General features: G+C 37.3%; 4 protein-coding genes and 1 long non-coding RNA gene across 11 annotated transcripts; 3 read left to right on the top strand and 2 right to left on the bottom strand.

Annotated features, from left to right (window-relative positions):
* Positions 1 to 239: 239 nt before the first annotated feature.
* On the top strand, positions 240 to 2,237 carry LOC121750126. The gene is made up of 5 exons (XM_042144587.1): positions 240 to 621; positions 707 to 840; positions 1,581 to 1,728; positions 1,826 to 1,932; positions 2,010 to 2,237. The coding sequence occupies exons 1-5, from the start codon at positions 354 to 356 to the stop codon at positions 2,049 to 2,051; spliced, it is 699 nt and encodes a 232-aa protein (XP_042000521.1). The 5' UTR covers positions 240 to 353; the 3' UTR covers positions 2,052 to 2,237.
* Positions 2,238 to 4,959: 2,722 nt separating this feature from the next.
* Positions 4,960 to 5,885, top strand: LOC121750556 (40S ribosomal protein S27-2-like). The gene is made up of 4 exons (XM_042145114.1): positions 4,960 to 5,095; positions 5,186 to 5,287; positions 5,377 to 5,405; positions 5,564 to 5,885. The coding sequence occupies exons 1-4, from the start codon at positions 5,093 to 5,095 to the stop codon at positions 5,688 to 5,690; spliced, it is 261 nt and encodes an 86-aa protein (XP_042001048.1). The 5' UTR covers positions 4,960 to 5,092; the 3' UTR covers positions 5,691 to 5,885.
* Positions 5,886 to 6,663: 778 nt separating this feature from the next.
* On the bottom strand, positions 6,664 to 8,685 carry LOC121750104 (homeobox-leucine zipper protein HOX16-like). Its single transcript, XM_042144561.1, has 3 exons — positions 8,303 to 8,685; positions 7,371 to 7,765; positions 6,664 to 7,287 (listed from the first exon to the last, which is right to left on the bottom strand). Exons 2-3 carry the CDS (start codon positions 7,752 to 7,754, stop codon positions 6,889 to 6,891), a joined length of 783 nt encoding a protein of 260 aa, XP_042000495.1. The 5' UTR covers positions 7,755 to 7,765; positions 8,303 to 8,685; the 3' UTR covers positions 6,664 to 6,888.
* Positions 8,686 to 12,441: 3,756 nt separating this feature from the next.
* Positions 12,442 to 17,904, bottom strand: LOC121751921. Of its 7 annotated transcripts, none has more exons than XR_006040208.1 (5): positions 16,344 to 16,442; positions 14,776 to 14,842; positions 14,494 to 14,708; positions 12,915 to 13,126; positions 12,442 to 12,569 (listed from the first exon to the last, which is right to left on the bottom strand). It is a non-coding gene; the product is annotated as an uncharacterized LOC121751921 (long non-coding RNA). The 7 variants fall into 7 exon arrangements; XR_006040207.1 differs by lacking the exon at positions 12,442 to 12,569 and adding an exon at positions 16,479 to 16,617 and having other exon boundaries at positions 12,824 to 13,126; positions 14,796 to 14,933; positions 16,344 to 16,396; XR_006040211.1 differs by lacking the exon at positions 12,442 to 12,569 and adding an exon at positions 16,479 to 16,617 and having other exon boundaries at positions 12,824 to 13,126; positions 14,796 to 14,842; positions 16,344 to 16,396.
* On the top strand, positions 16,326 to 19,474 carry LOC121751920 (protein NRT1/ PTR FAMILY 4.6-like). The gene is made up of 5 exons (XM_042146744.1): positions 16,326 to 16,466; positions 16,572 to 16,677; positions 16,751 to 16,968; positions 17,753 to 18,193; positions 18,265 to 19,474. Exons 1-5 carry the CDS (start codon positions 16,464 to 16,466, stop codon positions 19,270 to 19,272), a joined length of 1,776 nt encoding a protein of 591 aa, XP_042002678.1. The 5' UTR covers positions 16,326 to 16,463; the 3' UTR covers positions 19,273 to 19,474.
* Positions 19,475 to 19,640: the final 166 nt, after the last annotated feature.

Here is a 19,640-nt window from a genome sequence, read left to right as displayed (position 1 = left end):
ATCAAATTCAGTATTTTATTATAAAATAAATATATAAAAATAGAACTAATAAGTCGATTAATTGCAAAAACCCGATGAGACGATAGTAGAGACTAATAAGTCGATTAATTGTAAATATTAATAAAACAATTGCATGAATAGAATAGGATAAAATAAAATAAATGGAAAAACCCAAAAAATGAAAGAGCCGTCGCACTCGCACAGCGCTATCTATGATTGATTACCCTTTGGACATCTCCAAGAGACCTCCATCACCCACATGCCTTTCAACCTCTCTCAACGGTCTCTCACACTAGTTATTTATTTGGGATTTTTAAAAATAATCTGTCCGGAATCAAGATCAAGATCAACCAATGATGGCTGCTGCGCAGGTCTTTAATCAGGTTTTAGCGCCGCAAACGCAGCTTCCATCTCTCCATTTATTTCCTCTCCGCACCCAAAAATGTGATTTCCACAACCACAAAAGAGCTTTTACATCTCTCACACCCCAAAATTCCACAAAAAGGAGGTTTTACATCGCTTCATCGAGTAATGCGGGCGCTGCTCCACTCTGGGAGAATTGGGCTCCCGAAAAGACCTCCAAAGCTCCTTCCCTCAGTGACATTATTTGGCCTTCTGCTGGTTAGTCCCCTCTCTCTCTCTCTCTACCAGATTGCAGACATGCAGATTTTGAAGCATAATTCGGTTGAGTGGCGATTTTGTTTAGGGGCTTTTGCTGCAATGGCGTTGTTGGGAAAGATTGATCAGATTTTGGCACCAAAAGGGGTTTCCATTACAATTGCGCCGCTCGGAGCCGTCTGCGCCGTTCTCTTCGCCACGCCGGCTTCTCCCGGCGCTAGGGTATATTCTCTTTCTTCAAAGTATATTCTTTTTCTTCAACCAAAATGATGCTTTGATTGTATCATACTTCTATCTTTGCTCACCTAAGATATGGCTTTTTGGTGCTTACAATTTATTCCAATCTTATTTTACTACTCCATTTCATATCCAAAATAAAATAAAGAGAAGTTGCCTTTCGTAGTTATTATCATGATCATGTTTTGAAGCCTCAATTTTGGGGTTACTTGACAAATAAAGCATGAAGCAATTGTATATTTGCAGGTAATATATGTTTTAAATTGCCAAGTTGTGGAATCTGCTGAGTTGGATGCAATAATGCAGCAAGACTTCCAAAAATAGTTATTTGGACACATTATACTCTACTTGATCACACACAGTGGATTTTCCTTGTTTTATACTTTATAGTGTTTGAGAAATATGCAAAGCACAAACTCTTGTTGCTAGAGGGGAAAAGGGGTGGCCTAATGTAATACAGTAATTCCAATCTATTTGTCACTTTGTTTCCGTTTATTTGCTTCGTTGAGATCGATATCCATATGTTTCATCAGTAGGGTTTTGGTCATTTGTCATTACATATGAGCAAGCTCATTACCAAAATAAAGAAGGTGGACTCAAGAGCATAGATTAAGCATCACCATATCAGCCCTCTATATTAACTTCCAATTATATTTTGCATCAAATTTCACTTGGCAAGTATCAAAAAACTAGCAATTGAAGTGTGACATTTGCTTGGACTGCAGAAGTACAATATGTTTGTGGCGCAGATCGGGTGTGCAGCAATAGGCGCCTTGGCCTTTTCAATATTAGGCCCGGGCTGGCTAGCTAGGAGCACCGCCCTCGCTGCTGCCATGGCCTTCATGATCTTCACCCGCTCCGTCCATCCACCAGGCAATTACTTTTTCTTCTTCACATAAGTCTTATCTACAATTACAAACCAGCCTTGGCTCTTTGATGTACTAATAGTTATTTTGACATAAAAATGCAGCTGCAAGCTTGCCATTGCTCTTCATCGATGGAGTTAAGCTGCACCATTTGAATTTTTGGTACGCCTTGTTCCCTGGCGCTGCTGGATGTATTGTCCTATGTTTGATCGTAAGTCTCTCTTTCTTCTGCGACAACTCATTTTAATTCTTGATCATATTTGTTGATATGTGTAATGTTTGATGCAGCAAGAGGTGGTGTGTTACTTGAAAGAAAACTTGAAATTTTGAGTGGATTTTGCTCTCTCTCTCTCTCTCTCTACTCTTATTTATGTACGTTGTTCCCATACGAAAGAGGCGGAGAAGAAGGTGATCAAACCAGTGGTAGGTGTACCATAAGACGAAGTTTGTGTAATTGATCTCTCTAGCTGTAAATACTGTCATCACTCCAAAACCTATTTTTTTCCTTATCGCAAATGCGATCAGAGTGTATAACAAAAGTGCATTTGGGGGTGGTTAGAACATCTCCAATAGCAATAGGTCAGTCATAGCCTAGCCACAAACTCCTTCTGCCACATCATCAGGACAAGCAACTGGACAAGCAATAGGCTAGTCATAATAAACAAAATTATAAAAAATAAATAATTAACACTCACACAAAATACGGAATTAAATTTACGACACAAATACGGGCAAATTCAATAATAATATTTAATTTTAAAAAAAGTACATTAATTAAAAAAAATTACATAATTAAAAAAAGGTAGATTAAAAAAAATACATAATTAAAAAAAAAAAAACTAACGCAGTGCAGTCCTCCGCCCCACAACTCTTCAATTAAATCCTTTTGGAGTCGAATATGAGCATCCACTCGGCGCATGTCGGCATGTGCTTGGAGGCGGCCGGCTTCATCGTGAGGTACCCCGCTTCGTACATTGGAGGTGGCCACACCGTGGCTTGGACCGACTTCATTATCGTCGTTGGCCCAACTAGTCAGTTGTATACCTTCATCTTCGACAATCATTTTGTGCATGATAATACAGGCGTACATTATATCAGCATTGCAGTCGACATGCCACAAACGCGTTGGACCCCTAATTGCCGCTCATCGAGACTGGAGCACACCAAATGCGCGTTCCACGTCCTTGCGCGCCGACTCCTGCCGTTCCGCAAAGTAGGCCTTCCTCTCATCTGATGCGCATCTGATCGTCTTCACAAAGACGGGCCACCTAGGGTATATCCCATCCGCCAAATAGTAGCCCATATCATGTCGGTTGTCGTTGGCGACAAAACTGATGGCCGGACCGACGCCCTGACACTGCTCGTTGAAAAGGGGCGACGAGTTGAGGACGTTGAGGTCGTTGTTCGACCCGGCTATCCCAAAATACGCATGCCAAATCCACTGCCGGTAATCAGCTACGGCCTTGAGGATCATCGTGGGATTCTTTCCCTTGTAGCCGGTCGTGTAGAACCCCTTCCAGGCAGCGGGACAGTTCTTCCACTCCCAATGCATACAATCTATGCTGCCTAACATACCCGGGAACCCATGCTTCTCCCCGTGCATCTGCATCAGCTCCTGGCAGTCTTCGGGGGTAGGGCTTCGAAGGTACTGATCACGGAATATTTCAACCACGCCCTGACAGAAATACTTCATACATTCAAGGGCAATCGTCTCACCGATGTGGAGGTACTCGTCCCACATGTCTGCCGCGCCTCCGTAGGCCAACTGCCTGATTGCCGCAGTGCACTTTTGAATAGGTGTGTGGCCGAGTCTGCCAGCCGCATCGTGCCTGAAGCGGAAACACATATATCGATGCTCCAAAGCTTCAACAATACACATAAACATGGTCTTGCTCACCCTAAAACGCCGCATGAAAAGGTTGGCGTTAAACCGCGGCTCTTGTGCGAAGTAGTCTTCATATAGCCGCTGATGTGCAGCTGCGTGATCCCGTTCAATCACAGCTCGGCGGTGGACAACGGGTCGAGGTCGAGGTACCGCCGGCTGCAAGGCCCTTTGTATCAGCCGGTTTATCTCACTGGACGTATAGGCCTCCAACTCTTCGTTCATTTGCCGTTCGTACTCCTCAGCATTCCCACCACTACCACCACTACTACCACCCGCGTTACTCATTTCGCGTTGTTGATTTTGTACAGAAATTAAGATAGAGAGAAAACTCGTTAAAACAAGTGGTGCGAATGAAAATGACGTGCAAATCGCGTATATATAGTGTTTCGAAAATTAAATAAATAAATAAAAAATGGGTTGGCCGATCGCTCGCCGATCGGGAGCCCGCAATGGCGGCCAGCCGACCGGCGAGCGGATCGGTCAGCGCCCGAAAATCAGCGTGCGCTGCCGATTTTCTCGCCGAATTGCCCCTCGCCACTTGCAATGGTTCGGCGAGCGAACCGGCCAGCGTCGGGAATCGGCTAGCCGATCCGCTCGCCGCCATTGTGGATGCTTTATGGCGGGAAATAAATTCAAAAGTTGTATTGAATCTATAGATTGGGGAAGGAAGTGTTGTTTTGCTCTTAATATTTTATTTGAAAATTGTTAATTAAGAGTAATTTATTATTCTATCAACATATTTAGAAAAACAACTTCCTCACACTGTCACAACTACATCAGAAGATAAATCCATAAGCCTTTGTTGCAAAATAATGTTTGAGCTTGGAAATTTGCTCATGCAGGTAAACGTTTGAGGTTCTTCTTGATATGATGAAATGAAATGTGCTTCTTATTTTTATTCTGTTAATATTATGCTTGGTACGATAGAATGAATGAGTGAATAAAATGAAAATGTAAAGGAAATGCATCCATGCACATCTTCTATTTACTTTATTATCTGAGTTTTTAGAATAAATACTTGTAACAGTAAGGATTCCACATCTTCTATTTACTTTATTGCCAGAGTTTTTAGAATAAATAAATACTTGTAGCTGTAATTTCAACAATTACTACTACTACTACAAAGGTCTGATGTGGTAGTTGTTTGGCTTCATCGTTCAAACAATATTTTAGCATATATTCTGAAACAAATCGCTACATACTTTTAATCAATCCACCGTTATTCCTTAAATAAAAAAAGATAAAAACTATTCAAATAAAATACCACTATTAGTACTATATTGTTTGTTTAAAACAGAGAAAATGCGATGACCATAATGGTCTAATCACGACTAATAACTAGTTTCACTGATTTGGCCCAATACAAACAGGCCCAAATTTTATTTTCTGTCGGCAAACCCTAGTTACATATCCCCGGACTACTCTCAAACTCTTCCTCTCCTCTCTAGTTCTCGCGCCTCTCGAGTCTCGCCCAGTTTCAGCAAATATGGTAAATTTTCACGTTCCTTGCTAATTCCTCTATCGGATTTCGATTGAATTTTCGCTTATTTGATATAATTTCTGCTTATCGTATCGATAGGTTCTATCTAATGATGTCGATTTGCTAAACCCTCCGGCTGAGCTTGAGAAAAGGAAGCACAAGCTTAAGCGTCTCGTGCAATCCCCCAACTCTTTCTTCATGGTATGCGTTTTCGCTGATATGAGTTTTAATTTTCTTTTAAATGTTGTTTTATGTCATTATTTTTGATTGGATGTTTGTAATTGTTGTAGGATGTCAAGTGCCAGGGTTGCTTCAATATGTAAGTTGCTTTTCTGACCACAATATACATTGATTTTTCAAAATTGTGAATCAATTGTTGCTTGATTTGAATTGAATTGTTGATGCCTGTGTGAATTTATTTGCTTGTGAGAGTGTGATTGATTGCTGCCTTTTGTTGATCTCTGTGTGTATGTTCAGAACAACCGTGTTCAGCCACTCCCAGACAGTTGTAGTGTGCGGCAATTGCCAGACCGTGCTGTGCCAACCGACTGGTGGTCGTGCCAGGCTTACCGAGGGCTGCTCCTTCCGGAAAAAGGGCGAATGAAGAACATATACTCTCTTCTTGATAGAATGTGAGACCAAGGGATTTTTGTTTTTGGTGTTTTCATTTTGACGTATTGTGCTTTTCCGAGGCATGCTATTTTTCTCTATGTAGTAACCTTTTAAGTTAATTCAATCTAGATTTGGATTATGTTTTATTATCATTGACCAATATTAAAGATTTGGTACTCTTTATTTAGTTGATTGAATCAAGTTTTGAACTTGAACTTTGATACAAATATTTTATTGTGTCTGCCTAAATCTTGATGCATATTGTCATTATGTATCTTTGTGCACTCTTGTATCGTTGTTGTCAATGCTTTATTGCTACATTTGGTATGTTTTTAGAAGGGTTTGTATTTTTCTGTCTACGTCAAATTTCATTGCATTTTTTGTCATACTGGAAATCTTATGCTTCCAATTATGTGCGTTCTCATTAGGTCCTATGTGATTTTTATTTCCAATATAAACCAAAGATATTTATTCTCATTTGGTCCGGTTATATTTGTACTTTTTCTGTGTCCTTGTCTCACAACTCTCTATTAGGATAAAAAGTACGGAGTAGTATTTGATTGGATTAAGGTTATCAATTTCAGTACTCGGTAGAAGTAAAAATTTGTTGAATGTCTTTATTCTAATCCATATAATTGTTTTACAAATCATTCGGTTTCCGGTTATACGTTTTTGGTAATTATTCTTAGAGCTTTATAAAGTCTTGTATGTTGAGTGGATAATGTGACTGCTTAAAACAGTATTCATAAAAGACAACACCCTAATCGCTTGACGTTTTGTTTAAAATTTTTGTTTACTCATCAATTAAAAAAAGACTAACACACTAATCCTTAAGCATAAGTTTGCCATAATATTAAAAAACTAGGATGAATACATAAACGATCATTTTATTAGTCTTCTGTCTCGTAGTTTGTCTTAAGAGCAATCATCGCATCAACAATCAATAATTAACTGACACAGTAAAATTCCGACCAATATATGTAAAACATGAATAATAGCAACAAAGATGTTTCAACCGTGCAACTGTCTAATTTACAATACATCTCCTTATCTTATTGCTTTCTAAATTAAGACTTTCAGATAACAAAGATCAAAACAGTTGAGCAAACATAGTTTTGCAATAATAGTAAAACGATTAAAACGAAAAACAAGTAATTGTAGTGAAAAATGTGGCCCGCGAAGATCAATATTCACCAGAAGTTGAAGGCACGATCTTCAACTGGAAATTCATAGTAAAAGGAATTCAGAGGAAAGACATAATCGGGCTCTTCATGTAGGTTGTCTTCTCCAATCTGTGATGAATCTGAGTAGTCGCGATCAAAGGCATGAGACGAAACACCAGATTCTAACAGAGGAGAGTTAATCCCATCAGTCAACCTCGGACTGCCCGCATTACTCACTTCACCCTTCGATGAGCTCTGTTGTTCATTCTTGAAATCCAAGGCTGACACATTGGACTCTTCATCGTCAGAAATCATGCGCACATTGGCTTCTGTAGGCATCACTTCAGGGAGCCCTTTGCAGTCGAGCAATTGTAAGTCTACTTTCTTCGGATCTCCACCAAGATCGTTTTGTTTGAGACGAAGGACCTGGTACAAGATAGTAAGATGCCGGTGAGAAAATTCCAGAGTTTAAGAAAATTTAAACCAAATTCAAGATTTTGCTTTAGCACCTCTGCCTTTAACTTATGGTTCTCCTTCAAAAGATTATTATAGTTGGTTTTCAGGGTCTCATATCTCGCATGAAATGTTTCATAATCTGTTTCTAGCTGCTTTGTGTTCCATCGCGCCCTGCGATTTTGGAACCACACAGCAATCTGCCGAGGCTGCAACCTGAGCTCTTTAGCAAGCTGAATCTTCCTGTCTGGCTCTAGTTTATTGTCTGCCTCAAAACTCCTTTCGAGAAACTGGACTTGGTCGACAGTAAGGCGCCTCTTCTTTTCTTGCTGATTAAAATACTCATCCAAGTATTCCTCTCCAAACTCTTCTTGATCAAAAGACGAGTAAACCATGTTTCTGGATCTTTTGGCACTGCCAACAGCTTCGAAGTTGAGCATTGTGTTCAAGCCTGAAGAGATACAAGACCATTATAACAGATGGGTTCTTTTCATTCCTGTCTAAAGAGTAAAACATACCAAACCAAACGATCATAATAAACATCAAACAAGCACAAATCCTTTTACATGGGATGAAATCAAAAAGCTCGGCTCTTCCTCAATAAGATAAAATGAAAAAAAAGTATCCAAGCTAGAGCTACCAAGCTCTACTTATGCTATGTTTAGTAAAAGCTCATTCAAGCTTGAGTCACTTGATAATCAAACAGCAGACTTTAAAAAGAAAGGCATAACCTAGAAGACTTGATAATCAAACAACAGACTTTAAAAAGAAAGGCATAACCTAGAAGACTTGATCATCAAACAAGAATTACAGATAAGAATGTACACAAAATTCACACAGTTGATCCATAATCTTACAAACCTAAGATGAATGAATTCCACTGACAGAAAAGCCAACTTCAATTCAATGAATACAGAATTTAAATGAAGAGGACATATTATGACTAAAAGTCAACGCAACAGAAATCTATATTTGGGGATTCTCATACCAAGACCAGATTCTGCAGCGATTGAATCAAGAGAGCGATCAAAGTTGGATCAGCAGTGTAAAGAGAGCTAACTAAATGAGTAAAATATAAAGTTTATGGCGGAAGAAGCTGGTTATGATGATCTCGGTGATGAGTGAAGTGTGGGAGCATCGGCTGCTGATCACGACTATCATCTCTCTAGAATTTTATCAGATGACCGAGAAATGAGTATGGGAGGGTTTCAGTGCGTGTTTTCTGGGAAGAAATTGGGGTAGAGAGAGGAAATTCAACGATGGTAGAATGGAAAGAGGGGGTGGGGTGATTCTGTTAATTGGAAACAGAGGAAATTTGCAGGGTTGAGAATTGAGATTCGAATACGGGATGGAGACGTATCAAATGCCAATCTTTTAATTCTATTGTTATAAAATTTGTCACTGTTTTTTTTTCTTTTTTTTTGGGGGGAGTAATGTCCAATCGAGCATGGAGCACATACGAATGCATGGCGCAATCAAAACCTGAAAATAGCCTCTCTCAAACACCCGAATTCAAAATATTTCGAGTATTCAATTATCCGATTGAATGTTCGGTCCCAGTAAATTGGATACTCAAAGTCAAAACACCTGATTCCATGAAAGACCAAGAGGCAAGTTCATTGGATTGATCACATGAACATATATTTACCTTATTTTGCATTTGATATGGCGTACTCTCTCAGTCCCTAAAATTTTGTTTTAGAAAAATGATAATTAATAGCTAAAGTGGAGAAACAGAAAGAGATAGAGTAAAGTAAGAGAGATTAACTAAAATGAGAGTCTTCTCAACTTTATTATCTCTCTTACTTTATATTTTCTCTATTTTAACTATTTATTATCATTTTTCTAAAACGAGTGCAGAAAATGAAATGTGACAAATTTTCAGGAACGGATGGAGTATTATACATCTGATATATCATATATGCAGTGAAAATCATCCAATCCTAAGGTAACAAACCTAAAATGGTAAATTATAAAAATGTAACTACTCTGTGTAGTAACATGATTATACGAATACAAATATGTTGGATATTACTGTGTCATCGATCTATCATATACGTGTCAAATAAATGGAGCATATACTCTCTCCGTCCCGCACTACTTGCACCTTTCCTTTTGGGCACGGAGATTAAGGAATGAGTGATAGACAAAGTCAACAATTACGGCTGTAGGTATAAATTGTTACTAAAAATGGAAAGAGTGCAAATAACTTGGGACGCCCAGAAAGAAAATAAGTGCAAGTAGTGCGGGACGGAGGGAGTATTATTTTATTGGTTTATGAGGAGCATTAGGGAGGGGCTGCATTCGCCGTGGATAATGATGAATTTGGATTTGGATAACAAATCATTTAGCAAAATGATAATGTGTACATTAGTATTATCTTGGGTAAGGGTAAGGGTAAGGGTAAGGGTAAGGGTAAGGGTAAGGGTAAGGGTAAGGGGTAGTCACTAGTGTAGACCTAACCTCTATTACATAGGGAATGTTCATTTTTTGTTATCCAAAATAGAAATTTTATTCATTCAAAGAAAAAAGAAGAGCCTCTCAGAAAAAAAGAATAAAGAATAAAAAATTAAAAATAGGAGATATTCAGTTATCTGGGCTCAGGCCAGGCCAGGCCGTAATGATAAGGTTAATGGGCTAGTATATCGCTCACATGACAAGTTGGCCCATTAGGAAACTTATCAAATGATGTTTATAGTAGTTGTTATACCATTGCAGTTTGCAGAATAGTTCTCACTGGTTTTGGACTTTGAATAAAAAATGAAAATAAATTAAATAATTTGGGTGGATAAATATTCTCCTACAAATCACTTTCATTCCCGTAAATAATGTACAAACGATACCCCAACAATGATACCCATATTTTATTCCCTTTCTTTTAATTTTAATAATATAAAGATATTTTACAATCGTTGTTCAAGATCGACTGAGTAAATTTTGAGTTCTTATAAAATAGCATACAACCTATATAGAAAAGATAAATCACACTTCAAAATCAAAATTACAGATTCAATCAAAATAAAGCCAGTGGAATTCGAGAAGAATCGGAGGAGTAGGATGGGTTGAAGGGAAGTCATCAATATTTTTACTAAGTTAAGCACTTGATCACCAATATATGAAACTTATGTGGGATCTTGGTATTATGTTAAATGGTAGCAATCATATAGTAACTTTTAATTTTTTTTCAATTGAATATAGTTGTATATTATTTTTATACCCTTAGGTGGCGTTCGGTTGTAAAGATAAAATAATAATGAGATTCCATATAGAATAAGATAAGATGGGCTTTGTCTTGGACTAAATTAGTATTACTAAATTTTATATTGATATTTGGTTGACAATATTAATAACAACACTAATATTCCCACACCAACGCCCCCAACGGCCCAACCAACCCATCTCCTCCTCATTCCCAATTTTTGTTCATGAACTCATCATATTAATTCTTCGAATCTGCTCCTCCAAATTTTGTATTCATGAACAAAATTCTCCCCAAATTGATCACTAATCTAAATTTAACAAAAAAGCGATATCATAACAATTACCATATCCAAAAAACCTGCATCAATCAATCTCTCCAACAAAATTGCAGAAAATCAACTAACTTCGGTAAATCATGAAGAGTGATGGAGAGGGTGAAAGTCACGAGGGGTGGAAGTGGAGGCTGTGGAGCAAAGGATGGGAGAGGAAGTGAGACATAGAAGAGAGAGGCGTAAGATAGAAATAATCGTAGGGTATGTGGTGCGATTAAATAATCGGACCTGAACACTACAATGTGAGATTATCTATGTCAGCTGCGACGGGCTTGAAGCGGGCCTTACGGGCCGAGATTATCTATGTCTCGGCAACCGAACAGTAGATTGAGGCATCATGAAATAGAATCTTGGGCTAATCGGGCAAACCGAACGGCTCCTTAGATGTCACCCTGATTGTGTGCGATTTAGATTATAATGCAAAATGCCTCAAATTTATTAATACAATATAGAAATTTTAATAACGCGTAGTGGTAGAAAAATTCTAATGTGTACATATAGAATTGTGATCCCTAAGAACCATCCATAAAATATGAATCAAAAATTTTGATCTAAAATTAGGATGTTGTTAGATTTCTCGTAAAATTATATTTAATTTGATAAAAACAATTGATTTAAATCAAGAAAATTATATAGATTTAAAATTTTGAAATATTTTTAGCAGAGATAAAGTGATTAGTTTTAATTAACTGTCACCTATATTTCTTGTCTCATTATTTAATTCTTCGACTGATATGTTAGTATCAAATGTGCATCATCTATGTTATAATCAAATCATCCAAGGTCCAAGTTCTCACTTTAATTATAGTTCTCCAAAGAAACATTCTTATGCATCATCTATATAATCCAAAGCGTGTAGAATCTAAGTCCACGGACATGGATGTGATCCTCACATTACATAGTTAAGTCACTACACTCTAGTCCAAATCATTAACTTTTAAGCCATTATTATTACTAAAAAAAGTTAATTTTCTTCTCATTTTTATATTTACAAATTACAACAAACTTATAATATTAGATTCGACTTTAAAAACCACATATACTAATACCATAACTAGCTCGTCCTGAGTTAACTTATCAAGCCACAAACACCGCAACTCGCTCGCACGAACTCAGCTGACTAACCAACCACACATTCTGCTTATAGATCTGAATTTGTGCAAGTCCTCTTAATTTCATTTAAAAAAAAAAGAATTGGTGAAACATATTAAGATGACGAACAATATAGTTTTGGGTGTGATAGAGTGCAACAGTACGATCTTATCTTTGGTAATGAGTGGTCTTTTTATAGTTTGTACAAACTGATTTTTGACTAATGCTCAAAGGGGCCATAGGCAGTAAATTTTAAAACAAAAATGCTTTCGTGAGTAGGTTGAAGAATTTTGCTTCACATATTTGATGAATTATACCAATATAAGTTTAATGTTTGTGGGCCTAAGACATGACAAATGTTGTCGGTCAGCCATATTTATAAAAATACCTATCCAAGTAACATATCTGTTTAATAACTTTGTGGCAGGTTTCTCTCATAAGTATGTTGCAAATTGCAATCGATTAATAATGTTGCTAACAATTTAGTTAGATATACTAAATCTGAGATACCAAAGTTTAGTATAACCACTTGATCACTTGATTGCTTAAGTCATATTCATATACAACTCATTCTCCACATACACTATCACATCGTCATTTCCCCTCAATTTATGCATTACACCACAACTCCTGCAAGCACATACATCATCACATACCTCTACTCATGGCACAATAATTATTATTATTTTTAATTATCATCTAATTTTATATTTAGTTTTGATTTCATCATACATAAAATTAAAATAACTTACTAAAAATGGCATTAATAAACTTATAACAACAATACAGAATTAAAATACCTAAAATTACATAATTAAATTTCCTAAAAATTACATTAATTATATATAAAAAAATTATATGGACTAATTTAAATTACTACTCCATTTCTTAATTAAAATCAATTAATTTTCAACATCAAAGTTATAAAAATAAATAATTTAAAATATAATTTTCAAATTAAAAAAATAAAAATACCTTGCAGTCAGACAACACGGATCACACCTAGTATTACACTGCAATCCAATTGCAGGGCGAGTCTCCCACCCCTCTAGCGGCCCATACCTTGCCGGTGCCGGGCTGCACAGGGCACCCCTTCTCCTCTTTTAAGTGTTGAAGATGCCCTTGTCTTGGACAAATTATTTTATCGAACATTGTTTATATAGTAGACTGATAATTAACCCAACCGACTGTACCTCATGACAAATCATGCAGAAATGAAACAAATTAATATATAAAATATTTTGTTTCCAGTAATAAATTTAACTGTAGGAATTTGGGGGTAGTCCTAATACTACTATATACACAACACAGACGCAGCCATATGATATCAACCACATTCACATATGACATATCCAAAAATGAGTAGAAGCAAAATAGGAATTGTTGTGGTGGATATAATCCAATATACTCCTAGTAGCTAAAATGAACAGTACATGATTGTTTTTTTGTTTTTTTGTCACTTGATCCTTGTTTAGTGGATGATTAAGAATACTTTTCTTGTTTTAAAGTGGATGGAAACTTAAGGTCCTTGATTACTTGTTTTAAAGTGGATGGAAAGTTATAGGTCCTTAATTATTTTGATTTGTAAGGGAGCAAATATGTTAGGTGTGTAGCCCACATTCCTAATGATGTGAGATAGATACTACTATGATCTATCCATCTCTTTCACCTTTTAAGGCCTCTAGATATACGCGTTATATTTATTAATCTTATCACATCTCCAACATTCTTCCAACTAAATCACAACTTCAAATGTTTTCTTAATCATTCTTATCATAATATCCTTAGTTAGAGCACCCACCTCCTTATCACAAATACCCACCCATTCCTTGGGTTATACCTACTATTTATACTAGTGTGAATTTTGCTCACAATTTCAACTATACACGAGATGTGAAAATACACAGCATTTACAAGCTTACACAGTGTTTTGAGCACTAAGTATTGCAAAGGGACATAGAAGTTGTGATTTTTAAGACAATTATCCTTAAAAATACAAGCCAAATAGATTAATAGAACTAAAACATTCACTCAAAATACGTTTAATTCTTAGTGTTCATGTCTTTTAGGTGGCTTTAGCATACACCACAATTATTTAAGTGGCTTTAGAAAAAGGATATCGTTGTCCTATTTGGCTAACCATATCGACTTCCACTAACTGTAAATCGTAATCACACATATATTCACATTGCAATCAAGTAGACATCATTGCAATTTGTAAACGGGTTGATGAATGAAGAATCTATACCTACAAAAGTGTTTTTTTATTAAAGAAATTAGCTTGCCTATTATATCCCTCTCATACATATTCAAACTTAAGAACAATAGTGTGTTATGGAGTAAGTATTGTTATTATATATATTCTTACAAATTTTGATTATACCTATAATACCATGATTCAAATATAGTTTAGTAAGTTAAAAAATTTGATAAAATATTTAAATTTTTAACTTTTCATGTGATCCTGCTAGTGATCCTACTCCTATTCCTATAAGCAACGTATGTTCATGAAAAAGCATAAACTTAAAGTGAAATAGCACTAGTCATTCTTTACCTTGCCATGTATTGATGGCTGGGTCCTCCACTCCACTTTGAGACTAGCAAGCCTTAGTGGGGGTGGCACGTCCTGCCCCTGGACCAGCACGAACAATGCCCTGTGGCCGGTTCTCACAGTCAAGCACTCAGGCGAACAGGGATTGGAGATCTCAAGTGTGGGGGCACCATTTTTGAACGCACAGAATTTGACACGAAACCTCATCCCCATAGTTTCTGCAGTCATAAAAGTGATCCATCAAAGTTGAACCATAACCATACATAATGGAGAGATATCACACACATTTATTTTATATGGATGACCTAGAATCTCGTCCTCAGTCATTACAGAAGAGGCGTATCGTCTTCATCTACATAGAATCACCAGATGTTTTTCTGAGGTTAGTCCAATAGCTGTTCTGAAAACAGGATGTGATCCCAAAATCTTTCAAACTAAGTAATCTGGAAAACAGTTTATGTTAAGCAAGTCAGTAAACAGTAATTAACTAAGCAGCTAATTGAATTATTACTAAACTGCGGCTAGGATTTAGTTGTTTAAATATGAAAGAGGCGGTCCAGCAAATCCGGCCCCATCACGAAATGGGCAATTGTACTTCAGAAAATGACTTCAAGAGTGCCCTCTGTCTGAAGCAAGAGGATTCCAGGGTACTGGGACCAGCATAGTAGATCATTTTCTTGTAGCTTAACTTTACAACTCTAAATGTAATTATGCTATCATTCAGAAAAATTGGACATAAGACCTAGTGACAGAAGTTATTAGTAAAAACAGACATTTTTACAAGTAGTTTACTTCAGAAATTTCCAGAATAAAAACTATTGAGAGGACAGGAGACAGGAATAGGTTTGATTATGACAAAGTTGGATACATCATTCTCTCACGAGCTTCCACTATGATCAGTCATCCAAGTTTCCAGTAGAGCACATTGTGAAGTTGTGTCAGTTTCTGTTATGAATGAGGGGTTATCACTAACCTAACAACAATGTTGTCTCATGATAAGACCTACAACTACCAGACCTAAACAGTGGTCAATTATGGCCAACCAAACTCAACTCGAACTTATACATTTTGTCATGGGTTAGTACTTAGTAGTTTATACAATGAAAAAAGTAGTGAAAGAAGCAGCTGTGACAGAGATGTATAGCTAAAAGTATAACGTAGACAAAATGTATGATGATTTAAAGCGTTCAACTCTCAAGCTTTTAATTCCTATGGTATCAAAATTCAGATTGAGAGGGACTATGTCTATACAGTTTCAGTAGGGTTCACATAAATACTGCACCTTATGACCTTATGATGATATTGATTATATTTTAGGTTTATAATATCATTGGGAGAAAGATTTGCATTTTTTGTATTTTTATCATAACAATTCATTGGAACATGGTGACTGAAAGCTGGGATTCACTGAGCATATGTAAACATGTCTGAGCTCTGTGCAGGATAACCAAGGCCCCACCATATATCATGAAATTTTCCTTAGTTCATTCATACAACAGACTATTAACAAAATGCCAGCTTGTGCAGGATAACCAAGGCCCCACCATATAGATGACTTTCTCACCTCAAATTTACTTGTGTTGATCAAGAACCTAACTGTATATATTCTGGTCATATCTAATCCTCCTCACCAGAAAATTAAAGATCAATCCAATTTGCACATGTCATTATCATAATTACCTTTTAAATAAAAATAGAAGAGAGAGAGAGAGAGAGAGAGAGAAGCCATCACTAGCAGAATTAATTGCCTACGATTCCACATCAAAGAGTAAAGTCGGCTAGATCACAAGGCATGAAAAAGGCACGTGCATGAGTACGTATGGTCATATCAATGAGTTCCAGATTTTTCTAACCAGATTGCACAAGCCGGAAACTCCAGTATTTAAAGGCCACTCCTGCTTACATGCTGTGTATGGTGACACACTCTGATAAGGTTTCAGAAAACCACATCATAGCAGATACTGAGAAAAGAGATGGTATGGTCCAACCTTAGAATATTAATGAATTTCGTTTCATCGTTTCAACATTTTCCTTTCATTATCCTTATCGTTACTGAGTAATTTTCAATTACCCTGCTGTAGGATAAGGAGAATGGATCAAACAGGTGGGAAGGCTATGCAAACTGGAGAAACGGACCAGCCATTAGAGGCCGTCATGGTGGTGCAGTTGCAGCTTCTTTTGTCCTCGGTTAGTATGTCCCAAAATCTAGTAACCGTCTTAAAAGTAGCATGTTGAATTAACTCCCTGTTCAATATTTTAGCTGTCGAAGTCCTGGAGAACCTAGCATATCTGGCCAATGCAAGCAACTTGGTTCTCTACCTGACAAAGTTCATGAACTTTTCTCCATCTACCTCAGCAAATACAGTTACGACCTTCATGGGGACTGCTTTCCTCCTTGCTCTATCTGGTGGCTTCTTGTCTGACTCCTACTTCACTACCTACTCAATCTATCTGATAAGTGCAACAACAGAGCTTCTAGTAAGATTTCAAGACTCCTTTTTTTTGTAAACATCCTGCTTGCTCAATACTGTCATTAACAAAGACAAAACTCAACAGGATCCTCTAAAGCACAAAAGACAGAAATAAATAGTGTACTTAATTACAAATGAGGTAAACGTAGGTCCACCTACTAACAAACAATACCAATTTAAGAATAGGCGACAATGTACTAACTTCTAGAATTTGGAATAACTGTATTCACATATAATAGGTAGAAATAAATACATGCACTCATACCATACTTTACTTATATAGTGGCAAGGAAAAAATTGCATAATTTATGGTGGAAATATATGAACCATATGGACCACAATATAAAAATATTAATATGTAAACAATAACACAAACAAATAATGCATGGACCACTAGCAAATTCTTCATAAATGACACCCAAGAGCAAAGTCAAATAACATATATTTGCCTGATTGTTGTTAGCCAATCAGATTTCTGGATTTCAATGTTGTGTCCCACTGGAGAGTTAATTCGAATCTTGACAAGATTTCATTTTCAACGTCAACACCTATTATTACTAAATCTTGATGATTTAAAGTAAAAAAACAGCCCAAGTATCTAAGAACATAAAATTAGATGTTATAGTACTTGCTTTCTAATAAGCAAAATTCAGAGTTAGAACAATTATGGCAACAAGACACCAGTCAACATGCATTCAGATAACAACATACTTATGTGACTTCAGAGTATAAGACACTTAAATACCAAACATGAGCAATACATTTACTGAAAGTACAAGTGTATGCAACAGGGTTTAGTGATTCTCACAGTGCAAGCTCATATTCCGTCCCTGAAACCACCCATCTGCAAGTCATTCAACAGAAACGTCTTGTGTCAGGAAGTTGACGAGGGTAAGGAAGCACTTTTATATGTAGGCCTCTACTTGGTTGCACTAGGTGTTGGTGGAATAAAAGGCTCACTTCCTCCTCACGGAGCCGAGCAGTTTGATGAGCATACTGCAGAAGGAAGGAAACAGAGATCATCATTCTTCAATTACTATGTATTCTGCCTCTCCTGTGGAGCATTAGTTGCTGTAACATTTGTGGTGTGGATTGAAGATAACAAGGGCTGGCAGTGGGGTTATGGAATTGCCACTGCAGCCATATTGATCTCTATACCCGTTTTCCTCCTCGGATCAGCTAGATATAGGATAAAAATTCCCACAGGAAGTCCTATCACAACCATGATTACGGTATAGTCCAAACCTTGTTCAAGAATCTCAACAGGCTAGCAGTCAGTAACTGTTTTATTTTTCTTGGACAGGTTTTGATAGCTGCAACATACAAGTCATGGATTTCAAGGAAAACAAAGAATGCAATTGATAATGTGAGCAGAACTCCATCAAGTTCAGCAGAGGTGACAGAGGATGAAGAGCATGGCGCAGGAAAGGGCGAAATTCAAACCGTCACAGAAGATCTCAGGTTCCTCAACCGAGCATTAGATGCCGCACCAGCCCAACCAAGACTTCACTGCACCACAAAACAAATAGAAGATGTTAAATCAGTCCTTAAGATCCTTCCCATATTCATGTCAACAATTATTCTTAACTGCTGCCTTGCTCAGCTTTCCACCTTTTCGGTCCAACAAGCAGCCACTATGAACACCAAAATTGGATCTTTAAAAGTCCCACCAGCTTCCTTGCCAGTATTCCCTGTACTCTTCATAATGATACTTACCCCACTCTACAACCATATCATAGTTCCCTTCTTTAGAAAGCTGACCAACACCGAAATGGGAATCACACATCTACAACGAATAGGGACCGGCTTAGTCCTCTCTATCCTGGCCATGGCCGTAGCAGCACTAGTGGAGGTCAAGAGGAAGCAGGTTGCGACACGATCAGGCCTAATAAACTCGAAGGAGCCTCTACCAATCACATTCCTTTGGGTGTCTTTGCAATACTTATTCCTTGGCTCAGCTGATCTTTTCAGCTTGGCTGGCCTGATGGATTTCTTCTTCACAGAGGCCCCATTCAGCATGAGGTCACTAGCAACCTCCCTATCATGGGCCTCACTAGCAATGGGATATTATCTCAGCTCAGTGCTAGTAAATGTGATCAACTGCATCACAGGCGCATTCCATCATAAACCATGGCTCCATGGCAGCAATTTGAACCACTATCACTTGGAAAGATTCTACTGGTTCATGTGCATCCTAAGTGGCTTGAACTTCCTGCACTATCTATTTTGGGCACAGCGCTACAGCTACAAAACATCGGAGCCTAGCAATCATACGGAGATTCAAAATCAGCATCTGTCATCTGAGGCTTGAGACCTCTACTGGCAGAATAGTCGTTTCCAAGATCTAAATCTAGCTACTAATAGAATTGAGAAACTAAACTATGCAATGATATATAACTATCAACATTATTTTCATATAGCATTCTAGTGTGCTGCATATGAGTATTGTATTGTGTTGTATTTGTATTGAAAGCATAGCAAATTAATGTTACTATTTGTGTTAAGTTATTAAACAATGAAAGCAGTAGAAATCACATAAAATTACACATCAACACCAATTGACGGATTCTAGAAAAGGACGAAACATCAAAACGGCTAATTAGTCCTTATCAACTAAGACGACATAAACCTGAATCTCTCGCAGTCTAGCTTAAGCCTTAATCGCAGTAACTATCCGCA

This window comes from Salvia splendens, chromosome 10 (genome assembly GCF_004379255.2).
Source record: "Salvia splendens isolate huo1 chromosome 10, SspV2, whole genome shotgun sequence".
Classification (NCBI taxonomy): domain Eukaryota; kingdom Viridiplantae; phylum Streptophyta; class Magnoliopsida; order Lamiales; family Lamiaceae; genus Salvia; species Salvia splendens.
The sequence above is the reverse complement of the archived record's forward strand: the minus strand, read 5'-3'. Positions and strand labels throughout refer to the sequence as shown.

Coding starts and splice junctions, on each gene's coding strand:
- LOC121750556 (XM_042145114.1), top strand. Junction 5,288..5,376: donor CCCCCAACTCTTTCTTCATG/GTATGCGTTTTC, acceptor TAATTGTTGTAG/GATGTCAAGTGCCAGGGTTG. Junction 5,406..5,563: donor TGCCAGGGTTGCTTCAATAT/GTAAGTTGCTTT, acceptor GTGTATGTTCAG/AACAACCGTGTTCAGCCACT.
- LOC121750126 (XM_042144587.1), top strand. CDS start 354: ATGATGGCTGCTGCGCAGGTCTTTAATCAGGTTTTAGCGCCGCAAACG. Junction 841..1,580: donor CGGCTTCTCCCGGCGCTAGG/GTATATTCTCTT, acceptor CTTGGACTGCAG/AAGTACAATATGTTTGTGGC. Junction 1,933..2,009: donor GTATTGTCCTATGTTTGATC/GTAAGTCTCTCT, acceptor TGTTTGATGCAG/CAAGAGGTGGTGTGTTACTT.
- LOC121750104 (XM_042144561.1), bottom strand. CDS start 7,754: ATGCTCAACTTCGAAGCTGTTGGCAGTGCCAAAAGATCCAGAAACATG. Junction 7,288..7,370: donor ACCATAAGTTAAAGGCAGAG/GTGCTAAAGCAA, acceptor ATCTTGTACCAG/GTCCTTCGTCTCAAACAAAA.
- LOC121751920 (XM_042146744.1), top strand. Junction 16,678..16,750: donor TGCAGCTTCTTTTGTCCTCG/GTTAGTATGTCC, acceptor TCAATATTTTAG/CTGTCGAAGTCCTGGAGAAC. Junction 16,969..17,752: donor GTGCAACAACAGAGCTTCTA/GTAAGATTTCAA, acceptor TGTATGCAACAG/GGTTTAGTGATTCTCACAGT.